A 24,510-nucleotide genomic window follows, 5' to 3' on the forward strand; every position below is an offset into this window, starting at 1 on the left:
GCAAAATATGTCCTTTTTATTTTTTTAATTCAGAAAATATAATCAGGGTTTATCTAACCTTTTAATAAGTTCCCATACTCAAGTGACCACCAGTCTTAAGGCCCAGCTGCAAACCACGGGTCCAGGTTCTATATATTACTCTATCAGGCAGTACTATATTACATGGTAGAGGTGATTTGGAAAGAAGGAACAGTTAAAAGGAGGACCCAAAAACCTCCTTGCCCCAGGTTTCAAATAATGGCCGGAATGTCACACATTCTATTCTCATTTTAAAAAATGATTTACTCCATCTGTGTGTACGTATTGTAATCATCTGATATTTACAGTCATTTGAATAGAATGAAGACAAACAACTTGATTGTGTCTGTTTTCTTCTATTCCACCTCTTAATGACCACGTGTGTATCAGCAGCTATCTCTTAAGATGGCCTGCCCTGAAGCTCCTCCCTAAATTGAAAAGTGAATAAATTTCTGCAAAATCTAAAATCAGTGATTTGAGCTCAGTTACCCCACTCTATTTCCAACAGATTCAATCTCTGCTGGCAGCTTTTCTGCCTCACCAGGCATTCAAAAGTGAATTCTTAAAAATACTCCCTCTGAGAAAACGTCAAATTCCGCTAGAGCTCTAAACAACAATTACTTTTCTAAATCAATGTCTTCTACTGAAATATAGTAATTATATTATCATTTGGTAGTTGTGGTGTATATGGGTTGCATGGGTCGTGGTGGTTGTGTGTGGGGTGCAGGAATGGAGTAGGAAGTGAAGGGTCAGAGTTCAAACCCTTTTTATTCTTTAGAAACTTCCACACAAGCAACCCTTGGGTCCCTCTCGTTTTAGAACTGACTCACTCTAGCAGTTTAAATAAAATTCATCTTTTCTACCTAATCCCCTTTATTAAGAGAGGAAAAAAAAAAGTATAGGATTAGATACAGAACTTAGCTAAGTCAGAAGGCATGTATTTTAAAACCAGCTTTCTCACTAACTCTCTTGATGGATCCCCAGGAGGTCCATTCTGTCCATAGACAGAATTCAGGGTGTCTGTGAATTTAAAAGGGGAAAAAAATTACATCATTATTTTCATCGATGTCTAATTGAAATTTAGCATTTCCTTCAAGAGCTCTCTCAATTCTGCCCTATCTTTCACTTCCTCCCATTTGTAGGCTTAAACTGGCCATGTAGTCCTTTGATTATTAATGTAGACAAGAAACCACAGAGTGTTAGCAGTACTTATGATTTTTCACCACGATAAGTCAGACATTTTCTTATTGTTTTCACATTTGTTGCAGATATCTCAAGATATGATATCTATTCATCACTATTTCAAAATTATAGTACTTAATAGACTTGTTGCTGCGTCTTATAATTTAACATGTTAAAAAAGAAGCACATATACTACTATATCATATATTTGTTTTTTAATATTCTGATAACTATATTTTGAAGAATTGGTTTCCTTTGGATTCTTACGTATTTTTAAAACATCTTTATTGAGATACAATACATATAACATAAAATTCACCCATTTAAAGTGCACAATTCAAAGTCTTTAATATAATCACAGAATTATGCAACCATCACTATAATCTAAGTTTAGAATATTTTCATCACCACAAGAAGAAACTTGTACTCAATAGCAGTCACTGCCTACTCTTTTCCTCTCTATCCCTCAGCCCTTGGCAATCACTAATGTACTTTCTGTCTTTATAAATTTGCCTATTCTGGACCTTTCATAAAAATGGGATCATACAGTATGAGTCTTTTGTGACTGGCTTCTCTCACTTAGCATGTTTTTAAGGTTCACCCAAGTTGTATCATGTACCAGGACTTAATTTCTTTTTATTGCCACCTAATATTTCATTGCATGGCTATACCATATTTTGTTTATTCATATTGATGGACATTTAGGTTGTTTCCACTTTTCAGCTATCATGAATAATAGCTGAAATGCTATGAGCATTCATGTGCAAATGTTTGTGTAGATATATGCTATGTTTTCATCTCTAATGGGTTTATACATAGGAGTGGAATTGCTGGTTCATATGGTAACTCTGTGTTTAACTTTTTGAAGAATTGCCAGACTGTTTTCCAAAGTGGTTGCACCATTTTATATCCTCACCAGCAGTGTTTGAGGGTTCCGATTTCTCAATATCCTTTCCAACTCGTTATTGCATGGCTTTCTGATTACAGCCATCCTAGCGAGTATGAAATGGTATCTCATTGTGGTTTTGCTTTGCATTTCCCTAATGGTTAAAGATGCTGAGCACTTTTTCACATAGTTATGGGCCACGGGTCATGGTATGTCTTCTTTGGAGAAATGCCTATTCAAATCGTTTGCCCATTCTTTAATTGGATTTTTTGTCTTTAATTATTGAGCTGCAAGAGTTCTTTATTCTGGATACAAGTCCCTTATCAGATCTAATTTTTCTTCAAAAAAAAGACGGCAGAAAAGAACAGGCATGCTTATAAAAATCCAGACCTTTGGTGTCACTGTTTGATTATCCTTGTACATGAACCAATACATCCTCCTTATTGTTTAAAAAGAAAAAGTTAGATTCTAAAATTAGATCATGGTGATGGTTGTACAACTCTGTAAATGTACTAAAACTGTACATACCTTAAATAGATGAATTTTATGGCATATGAATTATATTTCAATAAAGATGTTTTTAAAAAGACAAAAGAGGGGCTTCCCTGGTGGTGCAGTGGTTAAGAATCCACCTGCCAACACAGAGGACATGGGTTTGAGCCCTGGTCCGGGAAGATCCCACGTGCTGCAGAGCAACTAAGCCCGTGTGCCACAACTGCTGAAGCCCGTGTACCTAGAGCCCATGCTCTGCAACAAGAGAAGCCACCGCAATGAGAAGCCCGCACGCCGCAACAAAGAGTGGCCCCCACTCACCGCAACTAGAGAAAGCCCTCACGCAGCAATGAAGACCCAACACAGCCAAAAATAAATATAAGTAAAATAAATAAATTTAAAATAAAATAAAAAGACAAAAGAAACCATTGCCTAATCTACAGTCATAAGGTTTACTTTTGTGTGTGTGTGTGTGTGTGTGGTATGCGGGCCTCACTGTTGTGGCCTCTCCCGTTGCGGAGCACAGGCTCCGGACGCGCAGGCTCGGCGGCCATGGCTCATGGGCCCAGCCGCTCCGCGGCATGTGGGATCTTCCCAGACCGGGGCACAAACCCGTGTCCCCTGCATCGGCAGGCGGACTCTCAACCACTGTGCCACCAGGGAAGCCCGTAAGGTTTACTTTTATGTCTTCTAAGAATTGTATTGTTTTGGCTCTTACGTTTAGGATTTTGATCCATTTTGAGTTAATTTTTGTACATGATATAAGGAAGGGGCCCATCTTCATGTACTGTACATTATTTTATGTTCTTAAAAACATTATTATGAGAGGGAATCCACAGGCTTCACCAGTCTGACTAGGTGGTCCATGTTACAGAAAAAGGGAGGAATCTTTGATCTAGAAATTGGACTATACCCTTACTTCCCTGGTCTCAGTTTCCTCCCCTGTAAAATTCATGGGTGGGATTGAATTGGGAAGCCCCTCCCAGTTCTGTGGTGCTCTTTACTATGTACACATTATGGGTGGAAATCAATGATTCTTTTCTTAAGAAAATACGTATTTATGACACCAGCTGCTTTATTTAAAAGGAAGCCATTGTTGGGCAATCGAGGGAGGGCTCAACCAGAGCTCTGGAAACTGTTTTAAGGGGTAGAGGTGACACGATAGGGGAAGGAAATGTTTTCTATTGAAAAGCAGTCAATTGCCTTCAACAAGTTGCCAACAAACTGGGAAAAGACTTTTTTTCCTCTGGTTTCAGCTGAATGCCAGCTTTTGGAAGGTAAATAGAGTGGGCTAGATGAAAGGGTTACAAACATCCCCAAATGAGGGAGGGAATTATTTTGTACAAAGTCAGCAGGAGGAGAGATGCCATACATGCAGCTGAGGCACCATCAGTGAAGTCATCAAAGGGGAAGAAAAATCAGGAAAATACAATCAGATCTTTGCTTTTACAACTGTAAAGGGACTTTTACAATTTTACAATTGTTCCTCTACATTCTTTACCTTTAAAAAATTTTTTTAAACATGGTACAGAGAGGGTCTTCAGTATTTATTGTTTGGGTCTCTTTCAAAATTAAATGATTATGAGATAAGTCATTTGCATTTTTAAAAGCTTTAGCATCAAATTCTTTTTTAAAAAATAAATTTATTTATTTTATTTTGAAATTTTTGGCTGCATTGGGTCTTCATTGCTGAGTGCAGGCTTACTCTAGTTGCGTCAAGCGGGATCTACTCTTCATTGCAGTGCGTGGGCTTCTCATTGCAGTGGCTTCTCTTGTTGCGGAGCATGGGCTCTAGGTGCTCTAGCTTCAGTAGTTGTGACACACGGGCTCAGTAGTTGTGGCTGGTGGGCTCTAGAGTACAGGCTCAGTAGTGTGGCACATGGGCTTAGTTGCTCTGTGGCATGTGGGATCTTCCCAGACCAAGGCTTGAACCTGTGTCCCCTGCATAGGCAGGCGGATACTTAACCACTGCGCCACCAGGGAAGCCCCAGCATCAAATTCTTTAAGCTATTTGATCATTGTCTATATGCATTGTAATTTTTCCTGGAATCTATTTCTACACAGTGGAACTACAGATCATAATAATTATAAAAGGAAAGCAAAATGTTTGCAAAAAGTTGCATTAAATATAGCGTTTTTAAAAGACTACAGGATGCTCAAGCTGTACAAGTTTGATAATATTAAATATTTAGCAGGGTGTATATTTATGTGCCTAATAGTAAGTCTGGGATTTTATCACCTGTGTATATAATAAAGTGTCTATTTAAAAAAAAAAAAGATCAAAATTTGCCTGTTGGTGAGCTTGTAATTAGATAACAGAGTGAAACCACCTAGCTTATGACCAGAAAGCATGTGGAATTGTATCTTTGCCACTGTATTAAGTAATATTATGGACTGAATTGTGTCCCAACAAAGTCCATGTGTTGCTTTGCTGTTTACTTGAAACTAACACAACATTGTAAATCAACTATACTTCAATTTAAAAAAATCCATGTGTTGAAAAAAATAAATAAAATACTACCGGATATTTGCAGAAGGGCTAACATAGTCTCCTGAAATATGTAAGCTATCTACCCTGATGCATAGAACACGTTAAATTCTGTTTCTGCAAATTTTGCAAGTCTTTTTTTTTAAATCAATTTTTTATTGGGGTATAGTTGTTTTACAATGTTGTGTTAGTTTTTGCTGTACGGCAAAGTGAATCAGCTATACGTTTACATATCCCCTCTTTTCTGGATTTCCTTCCAAATTTTGCAAGTCTTGTGTTGATATCCATTTAAATGAACAGTAATCCTTAATCAAGGAGGGGTAAATAATCCTTAGGGGCTTGAATGTCAGGACTTCCACTTTTCCTCTTCCCAGCACCTTTTCCTCAGGTTCTTCCCCCTTCCAAGAAGGAGTGACAACGTGGGGGAAAAGAGTGTGGGCAGAGAGGAAGCAGGGTTAGAGCTCAAGAGCCCTGCCAGTTAGTCAAAGGTCAGCACAGAAGAGACTGTCTGTGAGAGGACGAGGAAGCTGACTTCTCTTGAGCCAGCTGAACTAGATGGCGGCCAGTCTCTATCTCCTCGCTGAGCTGGAGTCAAGTCCCCACGGTTTCATGGGGCCCCATAAAGACAAAAATGCTCTGTAGAACAGGGTCTAGCTTCACCTTTTTAGGTGAACAGGCCAGGTTTCAGCCGGGGGTCAAGGGAGAGAGGACAGAGAGGACCAAACTGGTATGTGCTGCTTCAGAAACTTACAGGCTTATTTGGAAAGACTGAAACTAAATAAAGACTTCTTATTAGCATAGAACTAGAGTTGTGAAATCTAGTCAAAGGGTTGTATGCAAGGATGCTGGGTTTTTATACATATACTCTCTCGGTGATGGGGGGGGGGAACCAGTGAAAAACAACATTCTAATTAGAGGAGAAAACTATTGTTTTTCATAAATTCATAACATTTCTCATGCCAACAATTTTCTTTTGACACTAGAACACAGGAATGATGCTCCCAAGTTTCTGCCCCCCTCCTCAAATTGAAAAGGGAAGTAAAATTCTTTTCTCAGAAATAAAATGCACATTAAAAAAAAAGGGCATTAAACTAACATTAGATGACTTATTCTAAACGATGTTCCCCTTTAATTGGACTTTTCTTCAGATTTTCTAAGAGGAAAAGTTGACATCTAACTCCATGTGTTAGTTTCTTTTTTTCCTTTGTAAATTTTTTTCTCACACTTACTTTATGGTGGGAGTAGTATTTTATTCTGTGAAAATCCAATTACAATCCATCAGTTATTATTATCAGTTATTAGACATTTATGTTCAGAACTGATGCACCTTTTTGCTCTTTCTGCATTTCGATGATCTCAGCTTATTTTCTGGAAATGTGCATTGAACCAGAAGTGATATCCTATCCCCCCTGAGGACAAATCTTTCCTAAATGCCTGTCTAGCTCACTGTGTTTTTCACAGAAGGGAGAATCCTGAGGACTGGGTCCAACTGGGAAGAATATTGCCCAAGATGGCCTGAGACAACACAGCTGGACGGCGAGTCCCAATTTTCATCATCTTAGTTGCAGAGAGACAAGGTCATGGCACAGAAGACAACCTTCTGCATTTGAGAGCCAGGCAAATGCAGAGAAGCAAGTAGGAAAGCTGAAACCAGGGGAGTGAAGGTCTGAACAGAGCTAGGTGGATGGAGAGGGTCAAGGGAAGGGTTTGGGTTCTGAAGCCACAAACCGGAAGCAGGTGCCAGAGTGCCCTTTTATGTCAGCTGTTGAGAGAGGTTCTGCTGCTCGGAGGAGCCACCCAGCACTCCAGGCTAAACGCTGCAAAGCAACAGATATATCAGATCTGTTTTTATTCTCTCTTTTATAAACTTTATTTTCATCTCAGTACTCTATGGTTTTTTTATCTTTTCATTCTTCCTTCTGTGGGTTCCTGTTTTGTTTTTAATTTTACAATTTTATTTATTTTTTTATACAGCAGGTTCTTATTAGTCATCAGTTTTATACACATCAGTGTATACATGTCAATCCCAATCTCCCAGTTCATCACCCCCCCACCCCCCTCCCGCCACTTCCCCCGCTTGGTGTCCATACGTTTGTTCTCTACATCTGTGTCTCTATTTCTGCCCTGCAAACCGGTTTGTGGGTTCCTGTTTTTAAACTCCATTCTCTACAGCTCTAGGCTCCTTTTCGGACTTTTAAATTTTGTTTTCTTTAAGAGTGTTGTACAAACTAGCACTTGTGCTGTTTTTGTTTTTGTTTTTCTTTGTTTATGTAGTCTGATCTGGAAACCAGGACTTTATGTTGGCCTGGATTTCTCAGGTCTCTAATCAACTCTGTGGAAAGTAGAATAGCTTGGCAACAGGAATAATAATAATAATTAAAAATAACAGTGAGCACAGAACTAAGAAATGAGATTCAAAAATAAGAAGGAAAGTGACATAGGCTTTCATCTGAAAATATCTATTCTGGCCAACAGAGAAACACCCTTACAAATCAGTTAATTACGTCCCTCTATGTAGAGAAAAGCAAAACCATAGGGAAATTCTACCTTCAAGTGTAAAGTTTGCTTTGTGTATTACCTTCTGGTGAAATTCCCAAACCTTTGAAAACCCAAGATGAAAACAATGGCTGCCACTAGAAAGACTCCCAAGGATACTTTTAAAACAGAGTAGGTTTGTTTTTCTGGTACAACGACTTCAGAGAAGTTCTCACTTAAATCCATGCATGGTCATTTTATATCTCCCATTTATGCCCTCTTGTTTGCAGAACTTAAGTCTAGTGAACAAGTTATTTTAAAAAATACTTTTTGAAATTACCTCCACCCTAAACAGCAGGACTGCTGTGTGTATACTAGTGCTCTGGAAAGGCACAAGTCAGGTATTGGGTGTAGGCACAGAACAAACCGCATGGTCTGCCTTGGCAGCCCTGTCCTCACCTGCAGGCTGCCCACACACACACTGTCTTCCAAACGGTGCTCCTCTGATGCCAGATGGCTGACTGAGCTACTGTGGGAGGGAGCCTATGGGAGGGGAGGGAGGAGGGGATGTGGATAAAAATTTTATAAACTAAACTTCAAGCTGAAAACTTGATTTACCCTTTCAGCCCAATTCACATTAGAAGTCCCATCTTTTCTTAAAAATCTTGGACACTGAAGAGTTAAAAGGGTATGGAAGGTGGTGTAGCCTGGGGCTGTCATCCAAGGCCAGCAGCAGGAAGGGTTTGGCTCTGGCTAGGCTACAGACAGGCCATCTGGATGCAGGGAAGGCCTAGAATGCCAGAAGCAGCTTTTCTTTTTTGGTGTTCGGCTTCATTAAGTTCAGCTTGGGGAGAGTCTCTTTGGTTTAAGACCCAAACTGAGAGTCTTCTTTGAACAGGGATCTGATATTTTGAATTTTACACAAAACAAACACCCACTACATATACTCTTTTGGCAAAGAAGGTCATGAAAAGCAACATCCTCGATTAAACATATTTTTTAAAGGATGTAGACCAGATTCACTAGACTTACAAATACATAGAAGCTATGTGTAGTCTTTAAATAACTTTGCTAGGAATAGATAAATCTGGGTAGGTTATCTGAGAAAACCAAATTCTATTTTTTATATAGTACCGCTCTGTGACTCTTATGAAGAATTCTTTCATTGTTTTTCCTATAGTTCACTTGGAAAAGCAGTTTCACCACACTGAAATTGCTTTTAGGTCTTTAAAATTATTTTCTTTCTTCATTTTTATTTTCTATTTAATTATATTACATTTGGCATAATGTTAATGTGGGCCAATTGTAATTCTTTTCACAGGAAATTTTTCTTTACTAAAATTGAGAAAAACAAAACTCTGCAGGGAAATTATAGCAACTTCCTACTCTATATCACTCATGAACATAACACTCTGTTTGGAAACCACCCTCTTTAAGAGATATGATCTATTCTTCCCTAGCTATAGCAGTCTGTGTTGGATTTGTATGTGTTATTCTTAACAATGAAAGGAAAAGGTGAATGTAAATTCACTTGGACAAAACAAAGCAGGAAAGAGAGTATTATCCTTAAGAGAATTCTTACCTTAAGGAAAAGAAAATGCACGTATCTTTCTGGGTGGGGAAGGTGAAGGGGGGAAGGGGTGGGTGGGGATTTTTTCTCTCCAAGGCATTAATTGCCACCTAGCAGCAGAGGAGGGAATTGCGCACATAACTTTGGACTTCAATTCTAGAAAATATTGGTTTTAAAGGGCACATTACTTTTATTATGATCTAAGGAATTACTAGCCTACTGGTAGACTAGGGATTGACTTTTTTTCTCTCTGTAGTGAGGAAAGAAAAGGAACTATAACAAGTGAAAAATTTTGCCTTATTTATAAGAATGCTCTTTCCATCCTAAAATGTCTCTATTCTTTTGTTTCTCAATGGTTAGTTACCCTTGCCACCTCAGCAACAGGCCAAAGGAAAAGAAATTCTGAAGCCACTCTGACACCAAAAAAAGGCTGGCTTTGGCCCATTAAAGGAAGAAATGCCTGTTTTTAATATAGAAAGTAGTTTTCCAAATAATCTCAGAGTTATTTTTATGAAAATGAGATCAGAATATATTTTATTTTGCTAGGGCAATAAGACGCCATCTATTTTGAAAATTAAAAGACTTTTTTTATAAAGGATGAAATAATTTCCAGATCAAATGATTATTCAAATGTGTTAAAGAAGGGCGTACTTATTTCAAACTTCACCAACCATGTTTTTATTTTTGTAGCAGTCAGCCATACTGAATGCCAAAGCTTTAAAGGAGAGTCTCTATAATTGTGTTTCATAGATCTTGGCAGCTAAATAAAAATACCTAAAAATTTTCAAAAGAGATTAAAGCAAAATTAAACAGTTAAGAGGACTTCAAAAGCTAACAAGTTGAAAAACCTCTCAGCTTTACTCTTGGCTAAAAGTGTATCTATTTAAGGTGTTAGATATGGGGGGAGGGAGTGGCTCACTGTATACTTCCAATTTGTCACTTTTTATTCATATAAATAACAGGTATTGCCACTATATTGATTATATGAGCATATTATCACTAAGGCAGTCAGCAACATTTTGGAAGACAAATTTGCTGGTTTTAAAAGTAATAATAATAGTAGGTAAATTTACTGACTATTTACCAAGTGCCAGGCAGTGTGCTAAGCACTTTAAATGAGAAATTCACTTATCACAATAATCATAAAAGATACTGGTCAATATGATCTCGATTTTACAGGTTTAAGCAACAACAACAACAACAAAACAAAGGTTCAGAGAGGTGAAATAAGTCATCGAAAGTCTCAGAGCTTGTACGTAGCTAGGCTTAAATACAAACCCAGTTCTGTCTTAAAAGTGGAATGCCCCAGCTTTTAGTTCCTGGATTTCTTTCCTATCTACTCTCACTCCAATCTCATGGCTCTGAATAAATCTTCTATGATGATGACACCCAATTTTGGATCTCCATCCTGGACCTCTCCACTAAACTCCAACTCATATGTCAACTTACTACTCCATATCTCCATTAGAATGTCTAAGAGACATCCCAAACTTGAAATATACAAAACCATATCCATCATCTTTCCCCCAAGCCTACTCCTCCCATCTCTCCTTTGTCACATTTCATTGCAACTTTTTTCTTCCATTTGCTCAGGCCAAAAACATTAGCCATTTTGAAACTTCTCTTTCTCTTACATGTCACATCCAATCCATTAGCAAAGCACTGTTGGCTCTGTCTTCAAAATATACCCAGAATCCAACTACTTCCTACAATCTCACCATTACAACTCTGGTCCAAGCCATTAGATTACACTTAGATTACTGTAGGCTTGATCTTGTTAACCTCCTTGGCCCCCTATAGTTTGTTCTCAACACAGTGTCAGGATAATCTTTTAAAAAGTCAGTCCTGAAATGTCTCTGTTCAAAACCCTCTAGTTGCTTTCTACCTCACTCAGAGTCAAAGTCCTTATTGTGGCCTAAAGGCCCTATATTATCTGCAGCCCCCAAACCACTTCCTCTCTGATTTCATCCCATATACCACTCTTCCTCAGGAATTTTTGTCTGTATTGTTTACTGAGGTATTCTCAGCATCTTAGTAATAATGCTTGGCATATAATAAGATAATCAACAAATATTTGTTCAATTAAAGAGAAATATCTGACTCTAAAACCTTTCCTTTTCATCATTCCCTTCTATGAATATATTGGTGGCTTTGTGAGTTGAAGGTGATTGGCTGGATTATTCACGGTGGCTCTTGCATCAGAGCCCCACTTGTAGATGGATAGAAGAAACATTTTGATCTCTTGGGGTTTTAATGGCTTTAGGCTCCTTTAAGCATGATTTAAAGATTTGGCTCAGGGTACATCCTGATTCTTAACCAGCAGTTGCAAAATTGATCAGTAAGGGTATTTCGCAGAAAGAATAGGCCAGAAAAGTGGCACTACTCTGTTTAAAGACCATTGTTAGTCACTTCAGGATTTTTAAAAATTAAATAAAAATAAATTCGAATAAGAGCCAAGTTGAAACTTTCCTATGCATATGTAACATTTATTGTTACTCAACTATCTAGATGACATTCTGTAATAATTTCTTAATTTCTGGAAAAAAAAGCATTTCTCAACAACTCAAGTATGCCAATGGCTTTTGTACAGGCCTGTCTTTTGGTCACACACACTGAGGAGGAAAATTATCTTATATACTTTAGATAGAATTCTAAAGTGTTAATCTTCCAAATTATGTCTATTAATTTCAATTTGCTCTATCCCAAGCTTAAGTTCTTACCCAAAGAGAATCTTAGCTTCTGAGTATCTATTTAAAAAAAAAAAAAAAGGTGGTAGTGGATACAGATAAGGCTGCCTTTAGAGTGAGCTTTCTAAAGGCTATTAAATATTGGTTAAATAAATTATGATACATTCCTACGATGGAATACCTTACAGTTATACAGACATGTAAAAGCATGTGACATAAAGAAATGTTTGTGGTGTAATGTTTAAATTAAAAAGCAGGTTAAAAATAAGCATATATAATTGGATACAAATTTTTGTGGCAGTTTACTTTGCTGATACTAATTCTATGTTTTCTCCTATCCCCCTGCTTCTTGACCCCATTCAAGCAGGTATCCAGACCTCAGATTCCTCTAAGGCAAAAAGCAAAAGCTGCATGGAGACAAATATAGGCTCTCCCTATATTTTGAAATGAGAAGGGGGAAAAAAGGAAAGGAATGCCTTTGAGGATGACGTGGAAGAGATTCCTCAGGATTTAGGAGATGGAAGCCCATAAGTTGAGTCAACATCTAAGACTCCTGTCTTGCCCTGCAACAAAACCTCAGAGAGGAAGGCTGCACCTGGGTGCAGGGGGTGCTGAATTTACTCACTTGATTCTGGATTCTTGAGTTCTCAGGGTGGTAAGAAATATTGGAGTCCTCAGACCTGAAGGGAAGATGGCACAAAAGGGAATCTCAGCAGTAAATCAATGTGGACTGACGACCAAATAATTTGAGGTAATTCCAGGTATTTCCACATGATTAAGGCCCTAGAAACTTTGTACAATCCTGGATGGAGAGGAAATGCTCAATAATAACTGAGATTGACTTTCCCACCAACATGGCAGGATGGGAACTCAGGGTCTGATTCATGTTGATCTAAAGAAATGCAATATTTCTTTCTATGGAATGAGTCACACACCCCACAATATGCATATGCACACAAAGACAATGTATTACATATTATAAATATTGGAAAATATATTATCAGGATAATTTTCCTCCCTTCTTTGATAGATATTATTGTAGGGGGGAAAATGACTAAATTTCTAACAGTAATTTTCTCTACCTAGTGGATTATATGGGGTTATTTTTCATACTGTCTGCATTTGAAAAAAATTAAAATAAATGTATATTCCTCTTATAATTGGAAAAATATAAAACCAACTGTAAGCTGACTTCTTTCCTATATATTTGATCAGGTAGAAAACAGGAAAGGGCATATATCATTTTAGGTTCTATCTTCTAGCTATTTCAGAGCCACCAATATTAATGTGCCTAGAAGTGTAATATAAACTAAACTTCAAGAAAAGATAACAGATTTTTCTCACATTAAAAAAACTGGTGTAGGGGCTTCCCTAGTGGTACAGTGGTTGAGAATCTGCCTGCCAATGCAGGGGACATGGAGCCCTGGTCTGGGAAGATCCCACATGCCGCGGAGCAACTAGGCCCGTGAGCCACAACTACTGAGCCTGTGCGTCTGGAGCCTGTGCTCCGCAACAAGAGAGGACACGACAGTGAGAGGCCCGTGCACCGCGATGAAAAGTGGCCCCCGCTTGCCGCAACTAGAGAAAGCCCTTGCACAGAAACGAAGACCCAACACAGCCAAAAATAAATAAATAATAAAATAAAAAACAAAACTGGTGTATACCTACTGCACCCTGTAAAAATGGAAAATATTATTGTATCTGTCAGGGTCCCAGCAAGAAACAGATGGCACACTCAAAAAGGGCAACTGAAAAGAATATAATCAGAATGTGAGGCGGGAAACAGCAAGAGATGATGCAATGTATTTATTACCCTCTCTCCCTCCACGTTGGCCAGGTTGGCCAACGTGGAGGGAGAGAGGGTAATAAATACACTAATCTCTGTCTCCTACCGCCTTCTGATCTCCTGCTAGCGCTCTCCATCAGCTGAGCTCAACCAGAAGCCAGAGGGGAAGGGAACTTGCTGATGTAACCTCTAAAGGGTGATGCAGATCTATAGGGGCAGCAGAGAATATGTGACACAGTGACATTAAAGTACAAGTAAATCTGTCATTTTGCTATAAATATTTCCAAATTTAAAGATTTATACTAGAAGAGTACTATAAACAGAGTTTTGTACTTTAATCTTTGAATTGGAATATCTGCAATATATTTGGAATTATTACTACTGCTAAAGTATTCTTACTCATCCACGAATTCTAAACTTTATTGAGTACCTAGCTTGCATGATACATTAGATATATATATTATACAAACAGAAATATAGCACAGTCCCTGTCCTCCGGGGGCTTGATTTACTAGATGGAGACAAACTCTAAATAAATAAGTACTATTGTTATATGTGTGTAGCAAGATGTTAAAATGGGACTTTCTGTCTCAGCTTTGGCTAAGGCTCTAAGGATAGTAAAGTGCCAACTATTCCCACATTCCACAGTAAAGTGGAAGACCACCAAAATTAGAAATTAAAAAACAGAGGGGGGCTGCTTTTGCCACTTTTAATTGTCTACCCATTTCCTCACTTCATGCCTAGGGAGAGAGGCTTTAATGGAAATTAGATATAGGACCCCTAAGCTGGGCCTCACGGTGGTAGATTAGTGTCTGGCTTACATCTGAGGAACTCATTCATTCAATACTTACAGAGCACTTATTAAGTATAGGCACTATTCTAGCCACAGGTGACTACAGAGGTGAACTAAATAGACGAAAATCCTCTGCCTTCATAGAGCTAACATTCTAGTGGAATCTAGGCAGCAAGAAATTTTGATTGAATAACTGTGAAGATGAGTTTTCAATTTTGTCAGTCTATACTCCCATAGATGTGAGGCAAAGCCATTCTGTGGGTGTTTCTTTCGGTCAGATATGGGCTACCAGAGAGGATCAAGTGGAAGTGTGAGGAGATCTCCACAGAAAGAAGCTAATCTCAGAGAGCATCAACAGAACTGTACTAGCCATGTTAAGAACTCTCTTGCCCTTTCCTCTATTTCATCTGGGCAGAAGTAAGGCCACCGAGTTGGTGGTGCTGGTGGGAGGGTGCATGAAGAGAGATTTTAGGCTGGGACATAGAGAAGAAGTCAACCATTCCCCTTTCACCATGGCAGGATCAAGCTGGTAGAGGAGGGAAGGGGCTTTGCTATTATCTGCCAGTTATTATTATGCTGGACTTATTAACTACTGATCTGAGGCTATTGAATTGCCTAGTTAACTTTTTTTTTACTTGAATGTCAGAAGAGTCATGATATTTGTGCCATATTTCATTCACAGAGCAGGGAAGAAATAACTCCACAGGATGTGTTTTAACATGTGGTGGGAAAATTTTGTGCAATTGCACCCTACACATCTCATTTGGCAGAGAGCTCCTACAAATCAATGAGAAAATGATTAACAAATTAATAAATTGAGAAAAGGAATGAAATGGCAATTCACAAAAGTAACATAAACAGCCAAGAAATATATGGAAATATTTTTTTACTAGTAATCAAAAAATATAACTAAAATTAAAGCAAGAGTTTTTTGGGGTTTTGGGGTTTTTTTGTTTTTGTTTTTCTTCCTATCAACTTGAGGAAGGTAAAAAGTTCATACACGAGCTTCCCTGGTGGCGCAGTGGTTGAGAGTCCGTCTGCCGATGCAGGGGACACGGGTTCGTGCCCAGGTCTGGGAAGATCTCACATGTCACGGAGCGGCTGGGCCTGTGAGCCATGGCCGCCGAGCCTGTGCGTCTGGAGCCTGTGCTGCGCAGTGGGAGAGGCCACAGCAGTGAGAGGCCCGCGTACCGCAAAAAAAAAAAAAAAAAAAAAGTTCGTACACTATCCAGTATTGGTGAAGCCATAAAGAAGGTGGACTCTCAGGCACTCTAGAAAATATACCGATATAGCGTTTCTTTTTTTTTGCTATTTAGCCATATTTATCATGATTGAAAATGTGGGTTCCCTTTGGACCTGCAATTCTATTTCTATGAATTCATCACAAGGAGGTAATCAGGAAAGTACACAAAATGTGTGCATGTACAAGAATATTCATTATAGTATTTTTATAATAGCAAAAACTTATAATCTAATTGCCCATCCATAGTTAAGTAAATTATTGTATTTCCACACAACTGAATACTATGCAACTATTTTAAATAATATAGATTATTACTTATGGACATGTAAAGATGGCCACAACTTTTTATGTCTAGTATAAAACAGTTTAATATGATTTTACTTTTAAAAAGGTTACATATTTATTATACATGTGTGAGGCACATGAATATAGAGAGATATGCAGAAAAGAACTATCAAAATGTTTATGTGCTATATAATAATTTTAAATGATAATTTATTTAATAATTCATTTAACACTATTTATTAAGCTCTTAATATGTGCTAGGCATTATGCTAGGTGCTGTGAAAACAAAAGAAAACAATCTGTTAATTCAATCTGCTAAACTAACAGTGATTTTGAAAAATGACAACAAGCAGTACTGGTGAGTTTAAGAAGGGGAGCACTCTCATATACTACTGTTGAGAATATATTTTGGTAAAACATTTCTGGAGAGCAATTTAGCACTTTCTATGAAAGACTTAGAAATACCCATTTCATTTGACCCTACAATTCCATTTTCAGGAATTTATTCTAAAGGAGTATAGATGTACACACAAAAAATATGTCAAGCAGCTCATAAATGAGTTGCTTGGGAGAAGGGTAACCTAAATATTAAACAATTGGGATTTGGGTAAATAAAGTATCATATGTTCACAATGCAGAATACTAGGGAGTCACGTTTAACCTAGAAAATGTTTAACAGGAAAAAATGTCCAAACTATACAAGTGACAGGGTTTAAAAAGAAGAGTGTGGTACTAAACTGCTCGGAACTTGAGCAAATCACTTAAATGATCTGAGTCTCTTACTTCATCTGTAAAGCTTAGATACTTAAGGACCCTCTCAACTCTTACCTTTCCTGAGTCTAGGTACTCATCCTTTCTTCTTTATAAAGAAAATAAGTCATTATTGGCAGTCGGTAAATGTTAGGTTGGCAGCTGATTGCAGAGCTGTCCTAAACTATTTCATTTGGGGACTTACTAAAAGATGGCTCACAAAAGAGAAAATACGTGTCTTGTAAGAAAATGTCCACTTTTTCCCTTAGTAGCCTAATCTTTCAGGCATTGTGCTTGATTTTGAGGGCACAGAAAGACATTAGTGCCCTTGAAGAGTTCAAAGTCTCTTAGGCGGAGGGAACCAATAATGATGTTAAAGAGTGATAAATGACAACAAAGCCTTGAAAGATGAGTTCTCAGGCTTCCCTGGTGGCGCAGTGGTTGAGAGTCCGCCTGCCGATGCTGGAGACACGGGTTCGTGCCCCGGTCTGGGAAGATCCCACATGCCGCTGAGCGGCTGGGCCCGTGAGCCATGGCCGCTGAGCCTGTGCGTCCGGAGCCTGTGCTCCGCAACGGGAGAGGCCACAGCAGTGAGAGGCCCGCATACCGCAAAAAAAAAAAAAAAAAAAAAAAAAAGAAAGATGAGTTCTCCAAGGAGTAGGGAAAAGGATTCCAAAGTAGAAAGAAAAACATGTCTATAAACAAGATACTCGAGGAAGAGTATGGTTCACACAGAGAAACGAACCATTATTTGTGGCCTTTCTTGCAGTCTCGTTCTTCTCACACTACACAACACCCCACATCTCTGTGGACGGTGAAGGACAGGTTGAGCCGCACACTCGCTCACCCGGAGTCTCAGGTGCATCTGGCCGGGTCGGTGAGAAACTGGCGGGAATCTGCAACACACAGGTAACTTCACTGAGGACCCAAGAAGGGCGCCTTGGTAGTGGCCGCCTAGCGGCTCTTAGCTCCCGCGGGGACACCTGTCCCGGGGTTTCCCGCCAATCTCGGTTCCTCCAGCTTCCCAGGCCCCGCCCACTCCCGAGCTGGCTGAGAGCTTTGAGGGCGGAGAAGCGAGGGAAGCCTATCGATATCTCTGGAATAGACTGCTCTACCCTGCGCCACCGCCTTCAAAGTCCCGCAGACTTCTCTGTAGATCGCCTAGCGGAAGTTTAGGCAGCGCTGTTCGGTCCGCGGGTTTCCAGGAGGCCGAAGCCAGCCTCGCGCCGGAACCATGGTGAGTTAGATTCCGAGCTCAGCCTGGGTTTGGGCAGAGGTCCGCTGGCTGGTGGTTGGCGAGCCGCCTCGCCTGTCATCCTCAGAGCGGCCCGAGGCCACGGGACATGGGAATCTTAGCCGTGGGGAGCCTTCAGGCAGTGATTCAGCATCTCCGGCCTGGCCGGGAGAGCGGAGGTCGGTAGTCGGTGCGGCCTTTCCCCGGGGTTTGTTTCGCTTTCCGCCGGGCCTTGAACAGTACTTCCTCGGACTACTAGCCGAGTTCGCCCCTCAGTTTCCTTCAGTCGAGTAGATTCCGAGCGGTCCAGAGAGGCCCCTAGTACTCTGTGTGGGGAGAAAGGGAAAATGGGGACTTGAGATCTCCCTGTACTGCCAAGTGCGGACTTGACCCCAGGGTTTGGGTTCCTGGACCGCGTTCATTTTCCAGGTGGGTCCCTCTGTAATCTCTCCCTCAGAGCTCGATCAGAAAAGGCCCTTTTCAATCACTTTGTCCAGTCACCTAGTTTTACAAATGAGTGAACCGAAGCTGATAGGAGAAGTGATGGAATCAGGGTTCCATCAGGGTTCCAGTGATGGAATAGGGCTCAGGGCTTGCAGACCTATGTCTGCCATTCAAGCCCTCAGCTTGCTCACCCCCATGATTAGTCTCCTGAGTACTGTGCTGGTGGACTTGTTTTAATACCGTCCTTAAAGCAGTAATGGGTTTGTCGCTGTGGCTATTTGTGTCCACTTCTAACTTTCTGGGGACATTCTTGTGTTCATTCATTCAGTATGAATGTTTTAAGTACAGTGAAGGTTCAAAGATAAATCAGACATGTCCCTAATCGTATTATAAAGTAGAAAAGGACATGTAGATAAAGAACTGGTGGGAGTATGTTTTGGGATTTGGGGAGAAAAGATGAAGACTTTAGGAGGTAGACATTTGAGCTAGTTTAGGGAAAGTAATGCTTTTGACCATTTATTAAGGTCTGGTATAAGGGAAGAGCATAAGCAAAGATAGGAAGGCAAGTGGACACATAGGAACTTCAGTAATTGACTGAACCTAAAGCGGGTGCTATGGACAGTGTTAGAATTGGAAGATAGGTTGAGAGGATAGGTCCCATCTAGATTTGCTCTCCCCTACCCAACTAGCTCCTTGTAAATGTAAGACTGGTTTGCAGCTGAGTATAGTAATAATCTTCCAATGAGGTTGCAATAACAGTCTTTTGTTAATGTTAGATGAAAACAGATGGAAGAACATTTTTTAATGATAGAGCTTGTTAAGATTTGGGATTTGTAATGTTCTCGTATTAATAAGTCTTTTTTCCTTTACTTTCAGTTTCGCAACCAGTATGACAATGATGTCACTGTTTGGAGCCCTCAGGTAAAATGTTGTATACTATTTCTATGAAGTGGTTTTTGGTGGCTGCAATGTGTTTAGAAACTTATGGGATTGTGGGCAGTAAGAAAATGGAATATAATCACTTTAGACTTTCCTAAAACCTAAATGTATCATTAAAGTAAGTTTCATGGTTTTTTTGTTATTTATTTATTTATTTATTTAGGCTGAGCTGAGTCCTAGTTGCGGCATGCAGGATCTTTTTAGGCGCAGCATGCAGACTCTTAGTTGTAGCATGCATGAAGGATCTAGTTCCCAGACCAGGGATCGAACCCGGGCCTCCTGCATTGGAGTTTTACCCACTGGACCATCAGAGAAATCCCAAGTTTCCTAGTTTAACTATGTTCACCTGATTTGGGGGATGTCTAATTTTAAATATATAACAGGATCTTGTAAGATGATTCTAAGGTATTTTGGTTTTCTTTTTTAGGGCAGGATTCATCAAATTGAATATGCAATGGAAGCTGTCAAACAAGGTTCAGCCACAGTTGGTCTGAAATCGAAAACCCATGCAGTGTTGGTTGCGTTGAAGGTAAATAAAGCAGTAAATATATCTTCTTCCTTTAGAAAACAACTGTCAAATGTAAGTTTCACTATATAGATAATAAAATTGTAAACTTGTTTTTCTGTCTTAAATAATGTCTCTATTTAGAGAGCACAGTCAGAACTTGCAGCTCATCAGAAAAAAATTCTCCATGTTGATAACCATATTGGTATCTCAATTGCGGGACTTACTGCTGATGCTAGATTGTTATGGTGAGTATGATCGTGGAAAACAAAAGAAACATCCTTTTGATTCATAATTGATTACATTTCTAGAAAAGATCCAGATATTTTAAAAAGTTGTCTGCCAGAGTGCTTATAAGTTAAGATCATGAATACCTTAATGGCTTTGGAATCAGTTACTAAGTATTCCATTTCTTGATCACTGCAGTATTAATTAATAGAATTAATCATATTAATATTAATGCTTTTGAGAAGTCATTGAATAATGTGTTACTGGATAACTCAGTATATATCATTTGATATCAGGTCTGAGAAGAGCTTGACACTTTTGTCAGGTTTCTAAGGATCAGCTGAACTACCCTTGCTTTCTTTAATACATCAGTATTCATTTGACATTTATTTTTTGCGAAGCTCAATACTGGGTACTGCAAGGTATACAAAAGTGATCAGAGATAGATCTCATCTAGGAACTTAAAATCTAGTAGAATATCTATAATACAAAGTAGAAAGTGGAGAGTAACAGGTATATTTCTGTGAGAGACCAGAGGAGATAAAGATTATTTCTAGTTGAGGGGCATTGTGTAAATGAAGAGCTGGGGCTTTGGAATCACACAGTCTTTAGTCCCCACTTTTAACACTTAGTCTGATATTGATCTAGTTACTTAAACTCTCAATTTTTTTAGTTTTTTTTCTAAGGTTACTGATAAATAGCCTAACATGTAGAACACTTAACACAGTGACTTTTGGTGTGTGTGTTGGGAGGTGGGAGGTAGTTAGCCAAAAGTAATCTCTTAAGTCTGTGATTTAATAAGGAAAGAAGGAATATAAACACTAAGGGCAAATAATAATGCCAATTCTTTTAGTTTTCTTATGAGCCCCGCTGCTCTCTTAGGTTAGCAGTATAGTGACGGCATTATTAGTGACAGTTTCTTTTACCTGTTGAAAATGTAATATATGTTGCGCCGTCAAACATTTTATTTAACCCAGTCTGTCCAAAATATTGTCATGTCATGTGTAATCAGTATAAAAACTTTATTAATGAGATGTTTTACATTGGTTTTTTTGTACTAAATCTTTGAAATTTCATGTATATTTTGTACTTACGGTACATCTCAATTCAGACTAGCCACCTTTTCAGTGCTCACTAGTCACATGTGATTAGTACCTGCCATATTGGGCAATGCAGTTTTAGACAGCCCTGGGAAATGGACTTAAATGAAAGTAGAGAACAAGTAGCTTGGTTCCTGCAGCCAACATTTGATCATCAGATGTGACACACATATAAACTAGACAAAGCAGCATGAAAGAAAAGTACATATCCATTTCTTGTTTATTCTCTTGGCTTTAATAGTTAGGCATGAATTTCCTTTACCCCTGTGTTATACTTGCTTGAATCTTGTCAGGTTTAAGAGTGAGACTCAACAGTCTAGCGTCTGGTATCTCCTCTAGAGTGCTGCTTATGGATAGAAGTAACGTTGGCAGGACATGTTAACAGTGCCATACTATGGATTCTATTTCTTGTATTTGTTCTATTGGGGAAATTTTCATCAGCTTTCAAGAAAAAAATCACTGTCTTGTTGACAGTGGGAAGGGTAAGAGAAGAGACATTGCTCTTTTTCTCTTGCTCAGCCGTTTCTTCTTTATTCTATAAAGTGCTCTGAGACAAAGGTTATCTAGAGCTAAGGAACATTTTAGTCATAAACATAGTAAGGTTGTGAAAACTTTAAGGTTAGTCATTTAAAATTTAGACGGAAGAGTGGTATAAAAATGCATCCTTGTGGCCATGTCTTTATGGTTCCCTTGTATGGATGTAATTCATGTAAATGTCTGGAAGGAAGCAAAAAGAAATGAAATTATTTAGATTAGAATAACTCTCTGTGATTTGAAATTACTAATTTTTCTTGTTTCTTTTTTAGTAATTTTATGCGCCAGGAGTGTTTGGATTCCAGATTTGTATTTGACAGACCTCTTCCTGTGTCTCGTCTTGTGTCTCTAATTGGAAGCAGTATCCTTTTTATTTATGCATTTATTTTAGCATTTATGGATGTGGACTTTAAAGGGTTTTGATACTTTATCCTTATGTTACTTATTAGGAATATGATAATATATAACTTGGGTAAGATTGTGAAAACTTTAAGGTTAGTCACTTTTAAATAGCAGAATGTTTAAAATTTTTAGAAGGAGAGTTGTAGGAAGTTTTACAATGGAAGAATGGGTCTAAATAAGAAATTGGGCTGCTCTTTTATCAGCCCTTATAGATAAGCAATTAATATTTTCCAGATACAGATAAGCCAAATTTCAGAAAAACTAAGCATCATTTTTTAGAGGAGATTTAAAATTTTTTATTGGTGGTTCTAGATGTTCCCCCCAAATCCTTGCCCCTTATATCCAAAATGAATGAGATTCTTTACATCAGAGAAAGTCATTTTGGTAGCACTCACTTTGGATTTGGTGGATAGCTGAACATTTTTTAATACTAAGCCAAATAAATATTTCTCTTTTATTTTCTTCTTCTTGTGGTGGATTATGCAGCAATTAAGAAACCAGAGTTCTTTGTTAATAATGTTTAATTTGAAAATAAAGATAGTACTTTATACCTTGTTAGAACAGGCTCTTTAACTAGTTTAAGAAACTCAGATACCAACGCAGCGATATGGCCGGAGACCATATGGTGTTGGGCTGCTTATTGCTGGTTATGACGTAAGTTCATAGAGTATTGTTATATTTTAATGATTTTTTTTAAAACTGACTGGAAGTTTTCTAATTTTTAGCTCAATCAAAGTCAAGAATTATGTTGTGTATTTTTCTTCTCTTTGTAGGATATGGGCCCTCACATTTTCCAAACTTGTCCATCTGCTAACTATTTTGACTGCAGAGCTATGTCCATTGGAGCCCGTTCTCAGTCAGCTCGTACTTACTTGGAGAGACATATGTCAGAGTTTATGGAGTGTAAGTGATTTTTTTTTCTTGTCCCCTCCAGTCTTTATGTAGTGAATAAATACAGTATTCTTTTTTTTTTTTTTTTTTTTTTTTTTTTTTTTTTTTTTTTTTTTTTTTTTTTTGCGGTATGCGGGCCTCTCACTGTTGTGGCCTCTCCCGTTGCGGAGCACAGGCTCCGGACACGCAGGCCTAGCGGCCATGGCTCACGGGCTTAGTTGCTCCGTGGCATGTGGGATCTTCCCGGACCAGGGCACGAACCCGTGTCTCCTGCATCGGCAGGCGGATTCTCAACCACTGCGCCACCAGGGAAGCCCCAGTATTCTAAATGAAGAAAACGGTCTGCTTTACAGAAAAAATTTTTAAAAAGATTAAGCCCATGAAGTGTATATTATTTCTGTCACACATACTAGCTTTTACTTTCTCTGGCTACCACAGTAATTTGAATCATCAGTAGAACTTTTTCAAAATATAGATATGTGTCCCTAACCTTGAAGATTCTTGACACAATTGGTCTGAAGTAAGTGTGCCCCAGCCAGAATTGAGAGCTACTGTACTAGCTACTAGTTGTAAGTTTTGTTTACAACTTTTAGTTTTCTGAGATTCTTATTTTTAGCCACACACACATATTCTGCATTAAGTAGTCCATAAATAAATTAGAAGTCAGTGTAGCTATGGGAAAGAAAGGTAAAAGATGTAAGGTGTGGTGATAGGGTGGGTTTTTGAGTAGTTTGTTTATGCAAGGGTCTTGGATTTTAATACATGCTTTTTTATGCATCTATTGGGGTAATCATGTGGGGTTTTTTCCCCCTGTATTCTATTGTGGTGTATTGCATTGCTTTTGAATATTAAACCAGCTTTGCATTCCTGGGATAAATCCCTCTTGGTCATGGTGTATAATATAAATTATATGTGTGTGTGTGTATATAAAATGTTTATATAAACAAATGTTGCTGGATTCAGCTTGCTGGTATTTTGTTGAGGTTTTTTGTGTATATGTTCATAAGGGATATTAATCTGTAGTTTTACTTTCTTGTAGTATCCTTGTGTAGCTTGGCATCAGGGCCAGAACTACACAAGGATAGTTGTACTGGCCATACAAGGAGTTGGAGGCTCCTTTTATAAAGAGCAAATATAGTGGTGAGCATTCCACAGAATACATTATGTGAAACTTTGAGCTGTATCATTTGTGAATCAGGATTTTGATTTAACTTAGCATAAGAAAAGGGTAAATTCAGTAACAAAAATCATGTATTTTTATCCTCTCATTAAATAAAATAATAACAATCTAATAATAGATTATTAAAAGATTATATGGCCAAACTTTAGACTTTTGGGTTTTTGTATTATGATGTATTTAGTATGTGACTAAAACCATGATTTCAGACTATAGGGCTGACAAATAAAAGAAGCCTAGCATGAAAATGGAATTAAGAAATAATTGTTAATCTATTATATTTTAGGCAGTTTGAATGAACTGGTTAAGCATGGTCTGCGTGCCTTACGGGAGACACTTCCTGCAGAACAGGACCTAACTACAAAGGTAAATATCACATTTCCCAATTGTAGATACTAACA

At 38.5% G+C, this 24,510-nt stretch overlaps 1 protein-coding gene across 1 annotated transcript in view; it reads left to right on the plus strand.

Annotated features, from left to right (window-relative positions):
• PSMA1 (proteasome 20S subunit alpha 1) overlaps nucleotides 1-24,510 on the plus strand; it is a 119,755-nt gene that overhangs the window by 89,732 nt on the left and 5,513 nt on the right. Inside the window, exons 3-10 of the mRNA XM_059070573.2 lie at nucleotides 17,425-17,892; nucleotides 19,210-19,254; nucleotides 19,700-19,801; nucleotides 19,922-20,025; nucleotides 21,912-22,000; nucleotides 22,625-22,695; nucleotides 22,815-22,944; nucleotides 24,396-24,475. Coding sequence (XP_058926556.1) covers nucleotides 17,890-17,892; nucleotides 19,210-19,254; nucleotides 19,700-19,801; nucleotides 19,922-20,025; nucleotides 21,912-22,000; nucleotides 22,625-22,695; nucleotides 22,815-22,944; nucleotides 24,396-24,475 — 624 coding nt within the window. The 5' untranslated portion in view covers nucleotides 17,425-17,889. The remainder of the gene's footprint in view (nucleotides 1-17,424; nucleotides 17,893-19,209; nucleotides 19,255-19,699; nucleotides 19,802-19,921; nucleotides 20,026-21,911; nucleotides 22,001-22,624; nucleotides 22,696-22,814; nucleotides 22,945-24,395; nucleotides 24,476-24,510) is intronic.

The sequence above is a fragment of the Kogia breviceps genome, chromosome 7 (assembly GCF_026419965.1).
Source record: "Kogia breviceps isolate mKogBre1 chromosome 7, mKogBre1 haplotype 1, whole genome shotgun sequence".
NCBI lineage: Eukaryota > Metazoa > Chordata > Mammalia > Artiodactyla > Physeteridae > Kogia > Kogia breviceps.